General features: G+C 42.0%; 1 protein-coding gene across 1 annotated transcript; it reads right to left on the reverse strand.

The window, feature by feature from the left end:
• Positions 1-17,862: 17,862 nt before the first annotated feature.
• On the reverse strand, positions 17,863-18,614 carry SPRR4 (small proline rich protein 4). Its single transcript, XM_005541811.4, has one exon. The coding sequence runs from the start codon at positions 18,561-18,563 to the stop codon at positions 18,309-18,311; it is 255 nt and encodes an 84-aa protein (XP_005541868.3). The 5' UTR covers positions 18,564-18,614; the 3' UTR covers positions 17,863-18,308.
• Positions 18,615-18,827: the final 213 nt, after the last annotated feature.

Raw genomic sequence — 18,827 nt, forward strand, 5'->3', positions numbered from 1 at the left:
ATGATTCCCATTCTTCATCTTTCACATGGAAGTTTTGATTGAAGCTTTTCAGCCCTGTTTCACGATGGCATGTTGCGTTGGAGATAGGGGTAGAGATAGTTTGCCTTTTAAAAAATTTTTATTTTTAATTGATATAACTGTACATATTTATTAGATACAGTGTGGTATTGTGATACATGTATGCAATATATAATGATAAAATCTGAATAATTAGCATCTGCATCACCTCAAACATCATTTCTTTGTGTGGAGAACATTCAAAATCCTCTCTTCTAGCTATTTGAAAATATAGAATAAACAATTGTCAACTATAGTTGCCCTTCAGTGCTACAGGACAATCAAACTTATCCTTCAATTTAGCTATATTTTTGAATCTATTAGCCAACATCCCCCTATCCTCCCTCTCCCCCACCCTTCCCAGCCTCTAGTTACCACTATTCTAGTCTCTACTTCTGAGATAAACTTATTTAGCTTCCACCTATGAGTGAGAACATGTGGTATATATCTTTCTGTGCCTGGCTTATTCAGTAAAGGTAATGTCCTCCAGGCTCAACCATTTTGTTTCAAATGACAGGATTTAAGTATTTTTTTTGTGGTTGAATAATGTTCCGTTGTGTATACATGCAGTATTTTATTTATACATTCATCTGTTGATGGACACTTAGGTTGATTCCATATCTTTGCTATTGTGGGTAGTGTTGCTATAAACAAGGGAGTGCAGAGACCTCTTCAATATACTGATTTCCTTTCTTTTGGATGTATACCCACAAGTGGGTATGGTAGTTTTATTTTTAGTGTTTTGAGGACCTGCCATATTGTTTTCCGTAGTGGCTATTCAAATTTACATTCCACCAACAGTGTACAAGTGCTCCTCTTTATGTTCATCATCAGAAGCATTTTTTTTTTGTCTTTTTGATAATAGCCATTCTAACTGGGCTGAAATAATATCTCATTGTGGTTTTGATTTGCATTTCCCTGATGATTAGTGATACTGAGCATTTTTAAATATACCTTTTGGACCATTTGTATGTCTTCCTCTATGAAATGTCTGCTCATGTCTTTTGCCCAAATCAATTTTTTTTGCTAACGAATAGTATTCTGGTTATTAATCTCTTGTTGGGTGGATAGTGTGCAAATATTTTCTCCCATTCTGTAGGTTGACTATTCATTTTGTTAATTGCTTTCTTTGCTGTGCAAAAGCCTTTTAGCTTGATGTAATTCCATTTGCCTATTTTTGCTTTTGTTGCCTATGCTTTTGAGTTCTTCTCCAAAAATCTTTGTCCACACCAATGTCTTGTAGCATTTACCCAATGTTTTCTTCTTGTAGTTTCATAGTTTCAGAGATTCTATTTAAATTTTTAATCCATCTTGAGTTGATTTTTGTATATGATGAAAGACAGGAATCTATTTTCATCCCTCTGCATATGGACGTCCATTTTCCCAGAACTATTTATTGAAGAGGTTGTCTTTTCCCCAGTTTATGTTCTTGGGGCCATTTTTGAAAGCCAGTTGGATGTGACTATGTGGATTTATTTATGAGGGCTTTATCTGTTACATTGGTTTTTGTGGTTTTTTTTTTTTTTCTGCCAATACCATGCTTTTTTTGTTATTATAGCTTTGTAGCATATTTTGAAGTAAGGTAGTGTGATGCTTCCAGGTTTGTTCTTTTTGTTCAATATTGCTTTGACAATTCGGGGTCTTTTGTGATTCCATGTGAATTTAATGATTGTTTTTTCTATTTCTTTGAAAATGTCATGGACTTTTGAGAAGGATTGCATTGAATCTATTGATTGCTCTGGGTGGTAGGGTCATTTTAACAGTATTAATTCTTCCAGTCCATGAACATAAGATATCTTTCCATTTTTCTGTATCCTCTCTCAGTTTTTTCATCAGAGTAATACAATTTTCATTTTCTAGACCTTTCACTTCCGTTGTTAAATTTATTCCTAGGAATTTTTTGTGTCTATTTTAAATGGGATTGTTTTCTTGATTTCTTTTCCATGTAGCTCAGTATTGATATATAGAAATGCTACTGATTTTTGCATGTTTATTTTGTATCCTGTGACTTTACTTGTTCATTTATTAGTTCATAGAGTGTTTTGGTGGAACCTTTAGGTTTTTCACTATATATGATCATGTCATCTTCAAACAAGGATAATCTGACTTCCTTCTTTCCATTTTGGATGGCTTTTATTTCTTTCTCTTACCTCAGTGCTCTATCTAGGACTTCCAGTATTACGTTGAATAGAAGTGGTGAGGGTGGGTATCCTTGTCTTGTTCCAGATCTTAGAGAAAAAGCTTTCAGCTTTTCCCCATTCTGTATGATGTTAGCTGTGGGTTTGTCACATATGGCCTTTATTGCATTGAGGTATGTACCTTCCATACCTAATTTGTTGAGAATTTTCACTATTAAAGTATGCTGGATTTTGTGAAATTTTTTTTCTGTGTCTATTGAAATGATCATAAGTTTTTTGTCTTTCTTTCTGTTAATGTGATGTATTATATTTATTGCTTTGCATATGTTGAACTATCCTTGCATCCCCGGAATGAATCTCACTTGATCGTAGTAGATGATCTTTTTAGTGTGCTGTTGAATTTGGTTTGCTAGCATTTTTAAGGACTTTTGCACCTATGTTCATTAGGGATTTTGGCCTGTAGTTTTCTCTTTTATTCATGTTCTAGTCTTGTTTTCATATTAGTATAATGCTAGCCTTATGGAGTGATTCTGAAATAATTCTCTCTTCAATTTTCTGAAATAGTTTGAGAAAAATTAGTATTAGTTCTTCTTTAAGTATTTGGTAGAATTAATCAGTACTTCCATCTAGCACTGGGCTTTTCTTTGTTGGGAAACTTTTTAAAACTGCTTCAATCTCATTACTTGCGATTGGTCTATTCAGGGTTTCTGTTTGATCTTGGTTCAATCTTGGTATGTTGTATGTGTCCAGGAATTTATTCATTTCCTCTAGGTTTTTCATTTGTTTGTTTATTGTTGTTTATGATACCAGTTGTAATGTCTCTTTTATCCATTTTGATTTTATTTATTTGAATCTTCTCTCAAAAAATCCACTTTTTGTTTCATTAATCTTTTGTAAAGCTTTTTGGTTTTTATTTTATTTGTTTCTGTGCTATCTTTATTATTTTTGGGGGCTTTGGTTTGTTCTTGCTTTGCTAGTTCTTTGGGATACATATTAAGTTCTTCATTTAAAGTGTTTTTTTTCTTTTTTTGATGTAAGCATTTATTACTAAAAAAAACCTTTCCTCTTAGTATTGATTTTGCTATGTTCTATAGCTTTTGGTATCTTGTATTTCTATTTGTTTCAAAACATTTTTATTTTTTTAATTTTAATTTTTTTTATTTCTTCATTGACCCATTGATCATTCAGGAGCATATGTTTAATTTCCATATGTTTGCACAGATTCTAAAGTTTTTCTTATTATTTATTGATTTCTAGTTTTATTTTATTGTTGTAAGAAAATATACTTGATATGGTTTTGATTTTTAAAATTTGTTGAGATTTGTGGTCTAACATGTGGTCTGTAATATTTTATGTGCTGATGAGACAAATGTGTGTATTCTGCAGTTGTTGGATAAAATATTCAACTTTTACGTTTTACTTACAGAAGTACGGTGTGTGCATGCTCATGCATGTGTGTGTGGAGAGAGGAACATGTGTGTCAGCTTATGTTTGTATGGGAAGGGGGCTGAAGATCACCTCTCTTAGGGTTCTGCTAGGGCAGGTGGTGTGGATTCGAATCTCCTTCTTCCTGCTGCAGCATCAGATATCTTCACAGTAGGCACTCGAAGAAAAAAAAAATAGGACTAAGGTGATTAAGTTAGAGACAGAGGGGGAGAGAGAGGCAGAGAGAAGTGTGTGTGTGTGTGTGTATGTCAGTGTTGGGTGGTTTGGGAGATCCAAGTGTGTGAAGGGGTGTGTGTGTGTGAGTGTCGGGATTTTGGAGATCTGTGTGTGTGTGTCTCTGTGTGTTTGAATGTCTGTGTATGGGAGTATATCCTTGTGTGAGAGTGTGGGGCTGGATATGTGTTTGTGGGTGTGGTGTGAGTGTTCAAGTGCTTGGCTCCAGGTGTTGGGGGCATCAGAAAAGGAAGATGAGTGCAGAACAGATCATTAGGCTAGACTATGCGCAAGCACTATTTCTTTGGAAAAAATTTTAAAAAGGAATCAACTAAACACAGATGATGATGGCTTGAAGCAGGCACCATCTACACTCACGTGCGACTCACTGCAAGTCATTAAGATATAAACATTAAGGTGAAAGGAAAAAGCCTTATTCTAGCTGTGCCTACCCAAAGTAACAGGTTGGGTGGGTGGCCCTGAGCACACTACCATTGCCAGCCCAGCAGTGTCCTGTGTGTACAGCAGCCATACACATTCACATACATTCTCAGTGTCAGGATCGGGCACCTTCTGACTACAGACCTCACGACCAGCCCTCATAGTGTTAGTTCCTGCTTCACGCTGAGAAGGCAACAGAGATTTAATCAGCCAGTGACACACACACACAGCCAGATGTGGCGTTAAAAGTTATTTATTGAGGGAAGACCAGGGATGGTTCACTTGATCCCTCCCCAAATCCCTCCTCAGATGCACCCTGAGCAACAAGAAGACTAGTTCAGTCAGTGAGACTTTCAGCCTTACTCAGAGGCACAGGAGCCCTCCAGAGTGAGGGAAAGGAATATCTTTTTAGAGGTGCAAAGGAGGGATTATGATTCAGGGTGACAGCATGCTAACCGCAGGGTCAATAGGCAAATGGTATTCATAAGCAGAATGGGGTAAGGTGTTCAGTATCCAGTGGCTGGCTCCTCAAGGGCATGGCTGTGGACCACATTACTTCTGCTTGGTCTTCTGCTGGGCTGGTGCTGGTGTGACCATTGAAAGGCAGGGCTCAGGCACCTTGGGGTGGCAGGGCTGAGGCACCTTGGGCTGGCAGGGCTCTGGAAACTTGGGGTGGCAGGGCTCAGGCACCTTGGGCTGGCAGGGCTCTGGAAACTTGGGGTGGCAGGGCTCAGGCACCTTGGGCTGGCAGGGCTCTGGAAACTTGGGGTGGCAGGGCTCAGGCACCTTGGGGAGGCAGGGCTCCTTGGTTTTGGGGATGCATGGTTCCTGGGGTGGAGGCTGGCAAGGCTGTTTCACCTGCTGCTGCTGCTGAGGCTGAGGGGGTAGGGTGCAGGGCTGCTTCTGTTGCTGGGAATTCATGCTTCAAATGTGTTTTTTTTCTGGAGACAGAAAGCTGACACAGTGATTCAATTAAAGAAAGATAGATACAAATTCAATGCCAAATAGATTTTATTTTGGGACCCTTTAGAAGAGAAAGCCTTTCATCTCCTCTAGCCACCCCCCCCCCAATACATTTAAAAATGAAATAAACTTGGATAATTTTCAGGTCCTTTTAAGAGGAGGAGCTAAAAGGCAAATTCTTTTGCTCCATTTTATTGGAGTTCTTTTCTTGGCTCCCTTCCTACCCAAGACATCTTATATCTGTTCTAGAAAAATGCCCTAAGAAAGCTGGCTTCTGAGGGACATGAGGCCCGCACATTAGGTCTTTTGGAAAGTGGCATCAGGCCACTGCAGTCTATCCTCTCCCAGTACCATGTAGAAAGCCTGTGACTTATAGGATGGCTTTATATTCATCTAAGCCCCTATGGTTTTGCTTCTGGTCTGTGCTTACACGGTCCCTTCCAAATGCTTTTCTTCCCATCTCTGCTTGTCCAAATACTCCTCCATCATAGCTCACATCACTTGACACCTCCAGGAGGGTCTCCTTGAGCAAGGTTTCCCAAAACTGCACAGCCCTTCCCTGCCCCTCTCCCTCATGCCAATTACTATCTACTTTGCATTTCATTTATTTATATGTATGTATTACCTTCCTGCTAGGTTTTATGTTTGTTAAGTAAGTACGTTAGGCATTGATTTGTCCAAAGTGCCTAGCATACTGTCTTAAATGGAATAAATGCTCATTAGAGATCCATCTAATAAATTTAAATTTCTGTAAATATCTTAGGGGGAAATTGCAGTGTTACTGAGAGTGCTCTGGGCCTGAGCCCTAGTTCTGCTATGAACTTCCCATGGGCACTTGAACAGTCTCCTCCAGGACTCCCAGTTCAATGACTATCTACTGAAGTGGGAGCCCTAACCATCTCTAAGGTCCTTTCAAATCTAGATTGTAATTTAACTTAAAATAAAGATATTCCACTATTCTCTAACTCCCACTGAAACCCTGGATTAACCTTCTTACACATATTTGCCTTTGGCTAATTTCTAATAATGAAAAAATAAACAAGAATTCCTTTTGTTGCAATCAGAGACTTACCTGGTATATGGAGCAGAATGGGCTGTGTGGTCCCTTGGGTTTGGTGTGAAGGCAATGGCCAGCTGACTTTTATAAGATGAACGAGCCCTGCCTCAAGGAAATAGAAGCTCTCAGGTGCTCTGTTTTCATTCCTCACCTGTCACACATGACTCACACTACCATCCTCATCACCGTTTGGCTCAGCTTTTGTGATGAACGCCATCTGATATTTTTTGCCACTGGCTGACAATGATGCCACTGGCCTAATTTTCACTGCCACCCTCATCCTCAGACCCAGGTGCAGGGCTTGCCTTGAGGGAGGGCTGAGCAGCAGGCTTCATGGAGAGTTTTATTAGTTAACCCTGGGGGGAGACCTGAGTCCTGTTGAGGCCTTGTCACCTGCTGTCCTTGTCATTGAGACGGTTCTGTGGGACAGAGCAGTCTTGCACACATGAATGGGTGGGAAAGGGAGGGGGAGCAGAGGAACTGAGGCAGGCACTCCTTGTCTGCCTTGGTGAAGGTGGAAGCTAGAAATAATGAAATGGTCTGATTATAGACCCCTTGTCTCAGAGTCCAAGACCCTTCCATCCATTTCCCCCATCTTTTTCCCAATTCCATTAAATTACACACATTCAGAATAATTTACTGATGGCTCCCCTACCCACCCCTCCTTCTCCCTGACTGGTTGCTAATGTGGGAAAACCTGCTTTCCTTCACCAACCACACCTTTATCCTTCTCCTACTTCAGGAAATTTCAGGGGCTAATCCTTCTGGGATGACCTTTTCCCTCCACTCCACCCAGACATCTGGCCCTGGCCTTTTCCTCCTTTCTAATCAGGCTAGACTGCCCCCAACCTGAAAACCCAAAAGCCTTTTCTACCTGCCTCCCCGCAGCCCATCCATGGGGTCCTTAATGATGAATCCGTCTCAACTTTTGCCCACTTCCAGCTCCAGCCCCAATACCTAGAGATCCTGCTGGCTACGAGGTTTTCCTCCTCCCTCTGGGTCTGTATCTCCAGGGGGCTTTCTGAGGGTCAGAGCTGTTCCTGTTCAAACCAACGGTGTCCCCACCACAGTGTTTGTTTCCTCATTTATTCAACAAATCTCAGTGGGGAGCCTAACATATACCCATCATGCCTGTCATTCTTTGATGAGGAAGCCCACTTTCCCCCTACAGACTGTGAACTCCCCAGGGTAAGAGACAGAGCACAGTTCAGAGCCACTGAGATTATGGATCTCAGAGAGCCTTTAGTCCACACTCCTCAAGGGATGATTGGGGAACCTCAGGTCACAAGAGGTGAAATAACTCATCAAGGTCAAAAAAACAAACCCCAGGAGGAAGAGAATTATACACATAAATCCTGTGTTCTCCTTTGTTTTGATTCCTTATGACTCCCTAATGTCTAAGGAGGAAATTAAGCCCAGGTGGAAAATTGATTAGAGGTGGAAAGGGGAGCCCTTCCTGGCTGAGAGCTGGACCACTCGTAGCTCTGGAAAGTTTCAGGAGTGGCAGTGTGAGGACACAGAAAAAGCCTCGCCTTGTGGGCGAGCCTTAATCAGTGCTAAGATAAATCCCTTTAAGTAGAAATAAAGATGCTTAATATTTGAGTGGCTCTGAACAGTGGGTGTTTCTAGCTCTGCTAAAGTAGGAAGGGCATGAATTAGAATAGGTGGAAATAAGGTTCAGTTTATCATCACTCAGGGCACCAGGGTCGGAGAGAGGAAGGGAAAAGCCAAAATTAAAAGTCAAAAACTAAAGCCAAAACTAAAATGTCTGCTTTGAACCTGAGTTGATTTCACACTAGGGGAGCTCTCAGAGTGACATCACGACACAGCTGAGGTGAAGGCACTGGGGCAGGCAGTAGGTGATCAGCCCCTGAGTGCCTGCACACACTTGCCTTCACTCCATGATGGTCAGATTCTGAAGAGTCTCCCTGCCAAGGAACTTCTCTTTCCTGGGGACACAAGAACAGGGATTCCCTCAGTCCTTCCATAGGCAATTCCCGTAAAACTGATGTCTCTGGTTCAGAGCTGCACTTGAAACACAAACTGTTACTAGGTGTGGCCTTTGGAAAATCCAAATCATCCTTAAAACTTAGGTGTGCAGATAGTTCCTCCTCCTCATCTAACCCCTCCTTTACCCAAACACACACCTAAATGTTTGTGGAGCACCTGCTGGCTCCACAGCTGGTGAGCTTGAGGCCAAGGTCAGCCTCCCACTGCGTCCATGCGGCCATAGGTCCCTATCCATCTCCATCCTCACACAGTGCCTGGCGTGCAGAAGCTGCTCGGCAATTATAGACTGGCAATTATAGACTGACTGCCTGGCTGGCTGGCTGGCTGACTGAATAAATGAATGAATGACTGAATGGTGTTATTTGTGAAGACAGGTTCAGAGTCTACTTTGAGAATTACCTAGAAGCTCTGGTACAGAGTCTACCCACTGCTCTTCCCACCCACCTGCTTCATTGTCAGACAGTTTAATGCCCCACCTTGCTCCGGGCTGGTGCCAGCCCCATTGGTACACCCGAGCTCCAAGCCTCTTGCCTCACTTTGTTCTCTCCTAGGTCTGTGCCCAGGTCCCCTTGTTCACCAAATCCCCACCCACGAGCCCTGACAGCAGGGGCTGCTGGAACCTGTTGCTATGTCTGGTAGGATTCTCAGCCCTGCAGGAACCTGCTGCCTTGTCCTCTATCCTCTGGTATCACCCAGCTTGTCTCAGGCCCTGGATGATCTGAAGCCAGCTCCGATGCTGTCGTGCTCTCATGCCCTCCCTGGACCTTAGCCTTGGATGCAAAGGAATTTCCCTCTCCCTGGTTATCAGTCCTGACTAGACAGTCCTGCCTGCCTCAACATGTGCTTCCTCCACCCCACCCAAGCCTGCGTGGGCTGCAGACTCTGGAATTTTCTCTTGGTCTCTGACATTCTTCTCCCTGTGTATCTGAAGCTTCCACAGTGACTTGTGTTAATCTTCCCTTAGAAGAAACTTCGTTTCTCTGCCACTAGGGTTGAGTGAGCTGTTGAATCGGCCCCACAAACTCCCACATAAAGACAGGGGGAAACTGGGTGGCTGCCAACAGTAAATACAGCTCCCCAGATTTCTCAGCCTTGTACAGGATCCCCCACCTAGGACACAGGAGCTGCTGCTCTTCTGACATCGAAAACTGGCTCTCATTTGTCCCTGGAACTTCCATTGACTCTGAGCAGTGCCTCAGGTTCATCAGTCATTCCCAGAGCAGGGAAGATGGATGGCCCTAAGTCTAATCAGTGATCAGGCTTTTCCCAGCATAGATTACTCTCTCCTCCCCACTACCCTAAAGTCCAGACCCTACAAAGAAGGTCATGCAGAATTTGAACTCCAGGCCTTTTCCTGTGGGGACTGCATATCTAAAGCATGGTAACATTTAAAAATATGCAGTATTAAGACTTTTACCCCCCACCCTTTCTCTGATCACCTTGAGAAGCTAGGGAGACCGCAAGAGTGTCAGCTGCTCCACTCAGGCCATGGTAATTTAAAAAATGTCTCTATAACACACAAGGTCTTCATCTGAGAAAGGGCAGGAAAAGGAGAAACACCAGATCCCAGGTGTTAGGAGCCTCCTGAACACTTTGGCCCAGCAGGAGGAAAAGATAAGTTTGCAAATGTGGGTGCAGAGGTGGAGGGAGGACATGAAATAGCACCCGAGAAACTCTCCTCAGCCCCTCATCCTATAGACAACGAATGATCTGGTGTGGTGGGGAAAGGAACTCATTCCAACCTTCACAGCCTCTTTAGTGGCAGAATCAGACCAAAACCTGGGATGCCCAATTCCCTTTCCTTTCTACCATCTCTTTAAGAACAGAGCATGCCCCTCACCCTCACTGTTTTTATTTCCAGTCCTTGAAGGGATGGACAAAAAATTAAACTTGGCTTCTCTAGCTTGAGGGATATAGAAATAAAAGGACCCAGGCTTAATGTCTGGCCCAGCTGTTTCAAAGCTTTGCCATGCCCTTATTAGTTGGATGACCTTGAGCAAGTTGCCTAACCTTTCTGTAAGCTATTGTCCTTATCTTTAAAAGGATAACTTTAAATTCTACTTCACAAAGTTGCTATAAAGATTAAATGCAATGATGCTTCTAACACTTTAAGATGAATGAGCTAAATACATCTAGCTTGATAATTCTTGCTAGTTTGTCTCATTCTTTCCTCTCCTTCCACTTGAAATCAGATGAAACTTCTTCCTTTTGACTGCAAGTTTCCTTTTTTCCTTTTCACTCTGTGTGTGTGTGTGTGTGTGTGTGTGTGTATGTGTGTGTGTGTGTGTGTGTGAGAGAGAGAGAGAGAGAGAGAGAGAACAGAGAGCGAGCGCCCAAGTACAGGGCATACTTCTTCAGTGGAGCAACATTCTTGGCCTTTGTGATTGATTTATCTCCCCTCATTTTTTTTTACGTTCGATTTCAGGTTTACATGTTTACCAAATTGTATCTTGAGTTATTGAACAGTGACAATGACTGCATGGTTCATGTTTTATAGGAGTTGGGGCATGGGAAGTAGCTAAAATTATTGGTGATTATACAAAAACCTGGATAAACCTTAGATAAGGCAACTCAGGCAGAAAATGTTGAGTGACTCTCCCAACATGTCATAAAGGTCTGATGTGCTAGGGTACAGTCCCTTGAGAACTATGTTGTATTGCTTCTCAAGACTAGCGGGACACTCTATAAACCAGAGGGTGACTCTTAGAAGAGACACTGACTGGATCCCTGTAGTCTCACACATCTGAGCTGATCGACTGCCTATCTTCCACTAGAGGTAAAGCTTCTCCCGGTATGGATGATCAAAAGACACAGACATATTTTAAAATGAAAAGTATTAGAATCTGGGATGGTTCAGACTGATGTGCTATCCCTCCTATTAGTCATTGTCTCCTGGGCTGTAGAGGGGGGCAAAGGAACAACTGCATGGCTAAAAATTTTCTGCAGAGAATCTAAAGCCCATTGGTAGTGGCTGCTGTTTGTGTTGTTGCTGGTCCCTTCTGTTTGCTCAGTTATGCCTGCTTTGTCCCTGATCCTCCTCTGAAAACACCTTCTCGAGAGTGCAGAGTCATCTCCACAGATTACAGGTTTGGAAACATGAAGTCCTGGATTCAAATCCTGAATCTGATACTTACTAGCTATGTGTGTGATATCAGGAAAGTTTTCTAATAATAAAAACAGCTACCATTTCATTAGCTTCTACAAAGTGGCAGACCGTGTTCTAGGTGTGACACTAATTCTCACAATAGCAGTGCAAGGACCAGGTCTTTAAATGTAGCCTATAGATGTGGAAGCTGAAGCACAAAGAATAAGTCACTTGTTCAAGTTTACGTGGCCAATAATGTGGCAGAGCCAAGATGCAAATCCAGTACCATAACTCTTAAGGCTTTGTGAATCTCAGCGTATCTTACCCATAAAATTTGTCTTTAGACCTGTTATTAAATGAGATTACATATGCAAAACAACTACTGTAGTGACTAGAACATAGTAGATGGATCATATATGACAAGTGCATTTCTTCTCCTTAGGGTCTGAACTACAACTGTTATTAGAAATTAATCTTCCATGTCTCAGAAAAATCTAATCATTTCCTTCATTTTTAAAGTAGCCAATCAGTCATTCATTTAACACATATTTGCTGAATGAGAGTCAAATGTCAAGCATGAAGTCCCAGGTTCATGAAGTCTAGTAGGGAAGTAGGCAACATTCTTTGAGCTTCTGGGATCCAAATCTCATCAGTGAGGAGGGTTTACCAACTGACTTAAGCATAAGCATGACTTAGGATGCTCCTTCCAGTGAAATAGAAATACCTAAGGGAAGGACCTGGGGACCCGTATTTCTCAAGTGCATCAGGCGGTTTTTAAAAATCAAACCAGTTGGGAAACAGTAGACTCTAAACACAAGGACTTTTCTACCTTGATTGCAATTGACATCATCTGGTATCTTTAAAAAACTATTCATGTCTAGGCTCCACTTCAAAGTTTCATTTAATCAGTTCATCTTTTTTTATTGTCACATAAAACCAGGATTGAAAAATCACTGCTCTGCCAGAATATCTCAACTTCTAGGACCTGAATCCAACTGGAGAGTCCCAGTCCTATGAATAGGTGGAAGGAGGTGCAGGTGGGTGCTAAGATACCTGGGCAGATATTGATGTTGATGCAACTAGATGCTGATGAATGTGGGTGTTTGGCCTGAGGATATTGGGAGCCTTGGGAAGTAATTAAGTCCCATCTGAGGAAGACAAAGTACACACACCCTTGAATGTCACTCTTCCAAGCAGGGAATCATCAAAGCGCAAGCTCAAGCTGGCGTGGCAGGCTGGTTCTGGGGCCAGGAGATGATCCCGGGTCACCTTCCTGGACATCATCATGCACATGGTATGGAGACCTTCTGGTGGGTTAAAGGCTCATGCTTCCTTCCTCCAGAACATCCTGGCAGGGCCAAATTATGACTTTTGGGGGCACAAAGTACCAACCAAGTATACTGCTGCTGAGGAGAGAAAAACTTTTTGTCTATCGTCTTAGGTTCAGTAATGGGGGCCTGCAAATGTGACTGACAGAAGACAGATTAATAGGAGAAAAGGCATATGATTTATATTGATATCAATATTTTTTACATGCATAGGTATTTCACAGAAAAGAAGTGAAACCCCAAAGAAGTGGTTAGGTTTGGGAGCCTGTATATTCTTCCTAAGAAAGAAAAAGGGGTTGAGCTTCAAGAGATAATACATTGTGGAAGATGACTAGGGATTATACGGGGAAACTTCTGAAATATAAGGGCTACTTTAGCAAGGTTTGTTCATGCAGACTCATCTCAGTGCCGGCTCTCCATCTCCAGTAATAAGAATTGGTTCTCTCATCCTGCTCAAGAGAGGGGATAAATTTGTGCTCTGCCTTTAGGCAGATAGGAGGAAGGCAGAAAACTATGTCCTTGTTGACCCTCAACTGCCTTCAGCTCAAAAGAATACTTGTGCCAAGTGGGACATTTTAGGGTGGCATATTCTGATCCTCGTTACTGCCCTTCCATCCTCCTCTGCCCATCTATATAAGATAAATCTTTATTTTTCAAAATTACCTTAAATTCCTAGTTGCCACTTGTTTTTAAATTTTCTAGTTACCATAGCCTGAAATTGTTCATGGAATCTGATCTTCATTCATTCATTTACTTACTCTCTTATTTTTTGAGCTCTGCTCCTGCCCCAAACCCATGTATGTACTCTGCTTATTAGGAAACCACCAGATCCACCCTGATGGGGTTAGAGAGGGTGGGGTGGGGAACACAAACCATACACATGCAAAAACTCAAAAGAATTAATAGATCGACCTAATTTTAAGGCATCCAACCCAACCTCTCATCTTATGGATAAAGGACTGAGGTTAAGGAACTTGTTCTAGGTCACAGATTTATTCAATAGCAGACCCAAAACTAGAATCTAAGTCTCCTCTTTTCTAGCCTGGAGCCTTCCCAGGCTGGGAAACAGATAACAATTACTTATTAGCATAGACTCCTGAGCTAGAGTAAAAAGACTTCCATATGGCCACCTTCTACTTCTAGGCAGAGGAGTATCCTTAGCTCACGCTTTGATAGCCACCTTCCCCAACTGTAGATGAAAATAAAATCAATCATTTAATGAGCATATGCTATATGCAGCCACTTTCTGGATATTATCACCAATCCTCCCCAAAATGCTGCAAATAGTTGTTTGACCCTGACACCTTTTCACATATGAGAAAACGGGCTTTGGCTCTAAGTGACAGAATGCAATCACACAGCCAGGAAATGGAGAAGCTGAGATTCAATTCTGTTCAGTCTGAAAGCCCCTACTCCTTTTGCAAAAAGAAATGGAAGGTCAGAACAGCTCCAATGCAGATGCCCAGGCCTGTTCGCTTTGCCTCTGAGGGCCTCCTGGCCAGAACAGGAGGTGGCTGGGAATTTGAGCCTGCTGTTGAGTGTTTGTGACAGATAGATCAGGTAGGGCATTGTTCTGTTTCTGGGGTAGACAGAATTTTCTAGGTAATAAAATAGTGAGAAGGAAGAATACTGGGAGGAGGGTGTACTGAGCTATCCCTTCTCCCCTGGCAGTGTTTGGAGGTTTGGTAAATATAGTCTCCTTTCCTCAGAAGAACAGACATGTTTTAATTTTGTTGACATGTTGCGGATGGGCTTTGAAGATACAATGGGGTAGAAAATGGGTAAAGTATGCACACAAATAGTGAGAAAAATAATGGTTTAAGCCAATCAGGATTGAAATATTGCCGAAGTACTTTTTAAATTTATATAACTCTTTTTTAAGAAAAGGAAATATAATATTATTATACAGGAAAATGTACATAGCTCAATGCATTTGTGTGACTACATCTGTCTAATCAGTTCCCAGATAAAGACACAAAACTTTGCCAGATCCTCGTAAAGCTTACCTTCTAGTCATTCTGACTTCATAAAAACAGATGGAATTATACAACATATGCTTTTAATATCTGCTTTCTTTCCCTCAAGACTATGTTTGAAGGATTCATCCATGTTATGGGTAGAGCTTGTCTGATGTCATTGTGTTGTGGTATGCCATTGTATGAAAATTCACAATTAATTTATCCATTCTACTTTTAATGGATATTTGGAATATTTTTAATTGGAGCTATTACAAATACTGCTATTATAACTGTTTTCATACATGTGTTTTAGCAATTCTATGTACACATTTCTGTTGTGTATACAATAAAGAGTGAAATTGTTGGGATGGGGATGCATATGATCAACTTTAGAAATACTGCCCAATTGTTCTCTGAAATGGTTGTCCAATTTACACTACCTTCAGCAGTTTATAAAAGCTTCTGTTTATCCATATTCTCACCAACACCTGGTATTATCTTTTTAGTTTTAGCCAATATGTTGCATTGTGTAGCAGTATCACACTTTCATTCTAATTTATGTATCTTAGATCAAATTAAGAATAATAGACATCTCTACAAAATAGTCTTCTAATACATGAACATGAAACATCTCCAAATTTGTGAGTTCTGTCTTAGTTTCTCTCAATAATGTTTTGTATTTTTAGTATAAATGTCTTATCTTTCATTACACTTATTGATGCTATTTTAATGATATTTCTATTTTATTGAGGTTAAACTAACAAAAAGAAAAATGCACAAATCAGTTGAGTGTATGTTTTGATACATGTATGAACCCAGGTAACTGTCACCCACTAGACTGAGAACTTATCCAGAATCTCAGAAAACTTCATGATATCCCCTTCCAATTGGTACTCTCCCCAGTGATGGCCATGATTTTGACTTCTATCCAACAGACTAGAATTACCCCTGGCCTTTCAGTTTTTAACTCTCTATCTGGTGTGTTTGCCAGAGGCCCTCCACCTGGCAGGTTGCAAACTCCATTCATTGTTTCATAAACCTACTAAAAACTCCACTCGACTTTTCAAAGACTTTCTGCTTAGGTATTTAATATCCTGACCTGACCATTCCTAGAATTCATTAAATGTTCCAAGTGGAATGTCAACCACTTGCTTAAAGACCGCCCCCGAGAGCACCCATAAATTCTCTTGGTCTCTCTGTCCCTAGCAATGGTCCTCCACAGTAGAAAGCTTTGGTTTTCATTCTTCTGCTCTTGCCTAGAATCCACAGATTATCCCAGGTAAACATTTGTTGGCTCACCTCTCTGAGGCTGTCCTATCTCTGGAGTTGTAGGGTCCCCGGGTGGGTACAGATAGTTTGTAATTTGGTCTAGATATACACTAGGCTGCTGGCTTGCCACAGGCTGTCCTGTTCCACCTGGAAACAGTTCTTTCTTCTGTACTTTTGAAAAGCTAGTCATTGCACATTTGGTGATAGGGAGCTAAACAAGACTCCTGTGCTTTAAGGGCTCATAATTTAACTTTTATGTGTTTAATTATGGCTGCGATTTTGACATAAGCCAATGTTGTTTTGTGAACTTCTGAAGGGTGGAATTACATAAAATAATTTCTTCATAAGGGGGAATGGATGCCCACCTAGTCATGCAGAGATGGGACTTTAAACATGGGTATCTCCCCTTCCTCACTGAGTTAATAACTGAGACACAGATCACAGCAGAAATATTCATTGTTTCAATCACCCCTATCTGTCCAATTAGCTGAAGACCATGCAAATCTATCAGCCTGGAACTCAAAAGTCTGTGGGAAGACTTGCCAAGGCCTTCCTGGGAGACATGAAAATGACATGAAACACCTGAAAAATAGTGTGTCCAAGAAACTGAATAGGGCTTAGATGGAAGGAAGCCAGGAAGGGGACTGCTAAGACAGACCAGCCTTTGTACTTGACAGAGGGGAGTTATTTTAGGATGCAGGGATTGGGGCAAAGAAAGGCTGTCAATGAATTCCTAGGGCTAGAAGCATTCTTTTTGAATCTTAATTGTTTTTACAATACTTTGACTTTCCTAGTTAATGTCGGTACCCACTAAGTTTTAAGTAACTACTACTTGGAAATATCAGCCATGGATAGCTACTTTAAGGGAAAGTAGAGAAGGTGGTCATTTGTTCCTTTTTAGGCTAGTGTGTTAAGTGAGAAAGCAACTTATGCTTGATGGTGGCAACTGAAACTGAGTGACCAAATCCCAGGAAAAGAATAAAGCTCAAGGGGAGAAAATCTGACTCTGTGTTCAACTACTCCTTCCTACTCAGGGTCTCTTCTTCAAATACTTTTCTTTCTTTATGTCTGGGAGGTATGCCGCTTCTTTCCAATACAGGCCGCTGGTCTCACACATGGGTTAGGAGGGTCAGGAAGCCAGTTGTAAAAACAGGTTTCTTTCATAAGCTGCGTAAAGTCAGACTAACTGACAAAACCAGGCCCTGTGTACTTTGTACAAACTCTCTGTACGTGGCCATCCCTGGAACAACATTTCCATGTGTAAGGAAATGACTTTGACTTCCAAAGAGTACACTGAGACACAGGATAAACTGACTCTGGATAGCTCTGGAAATCCAGCATGGCAGAGTGGAAAACTAAGGTCATTCTAGAACTTGCTACATATCAGATGAGTGAGTATGAATAAGTAAGTGAATGAGCGTGAGTTAATGAATGAATAAAAACATAAACAAATATGTGAAAAAGTCATTTGCACATGTTTGTAGAAATGTTTTGCAGGATTCAGGCCATTTACGTATGCTTTGTGTGTTTTTTCGGAATGACAATTTCCAAGAGGAAAAAACTGCATTCATCAGGTGGGCTGGGCTTCTAATGATAGGAGCTAAATTTTCCTCCTTTTTGATCTTCCCTAGATAGGATTAGTTATGCAAGACTCTATTAAACTTTTGTCAATGAGTTGCTGGGCTTGTTTTCTGTCCTCCTTTACCTGAGATATGTCTGGATATGTTTCCCCATGGTTGGTTACCAGAGAGTAACTGTGTCCGTAAGAGTGACTTCCTGAACTCCCAGGCATGTGTGTACTTGCACCTTCACTTCCCTAAAATGTTCCCTCTCTGAATGAATGAATGAATCACAGAATGGGACTGGGAGTGGACAATTAGCCCAGGAAGCAGACACATTTATTACATGAAGCACATTATTTTATTGGGGAAAACAGGAGAGAAGCCCAGATTAGGGGGCATCAGGGAAAGGAATGAGGCAGAAACTGTGCGCCAGTCTCTGTGACCCTGCTTGTCAGGGTGGAACCCCAGAAAAAGCCCAGACACTTTCCTCACTTTGGGGAATGGATGGGCCTTAGCTGTGGCCATGCTGGAGCCTGGAGAGGATGAGGTCTCTCTCATGCCTACCTGGGAGAGCATCAGGGTGGGATATGGAAGAAGCCAAGGTGGTATGTGTGGGGAGGGGTATGATAGGAAGAAATCCTTACAGTGCTTCCTTACATCTTGGGCAGGAGGAGATGGGAGAGGAGGGTAGGCTCAAGAGCTGGAGGGAAGGAGAGAAGGAAGAAGAGAAGGTTCCATCTGATAGCCAGGATGGTGGAATATGTTAATATCCAGTCCATCCTTACTTCTGTTTACTCTTGGGGGCTTGCTGGGCTGAGGGACACTTCTGCTGGGCTGGAATGACGGTGCCCTTCGGTGGGCATTGCTTCTTGACCTGGGGAGCACATGGATCCTTGGTTTTGGGTGCACATGTCTCTTGACATTTAACAGGGGGTGGCTGACAAGGTTGCTTCACTTGCTGCTGCTGGGCCCTCTGGGGTGGGCAGTGCTGCTGCTGCTGCTGCTGCTGCTGCTGCTGCTGCTGCTGGGAAGACATTGCTCTAGGAACAGGTGAGCCTAAAGGAAACCGGGCAGGGACACCATGAGAAGCATGTCTGATGATTAAAAAGTATCCCAGACATTTTACAAGGTCAAAGCATGCCATCTTAGCTGACAGATCTGGACAATGTCAACTGGCTCCCTTGGATAATGCAGACAATAAGAATGGGCAAGGATGTAGGGGTGTGAGGAGAGAACAAGAACAGTCTCTGTCTTACAGGGAAGCATCATGGTGTGTGTGTGTGTGTGTGTGTGTGTGTGA

Source organism: Macaca fascicularis, chromosome 1 (assembly GCF_037993035.2).
Source record: "Macaca fascicularis isolate 582-1 chromosome 1, T2T-MFA8v1.1".
Lineage (NCBI taxonomy): Eukaryota > Metazoa > Chordata > Mammalia > Primates > Cercopithecidae > Macaca > Macaca fascicularis.

What these genes read in the sequence shown, in the direction of transcription:
- SPRR4 (XM_005541811.4), bottom strand. Translation starts at nt 18,563, where the DNA reads ATGTCTTCCCAGCAGCAGCAGCAGCAGCAGCAGCAGCAGCAGCAGCAG.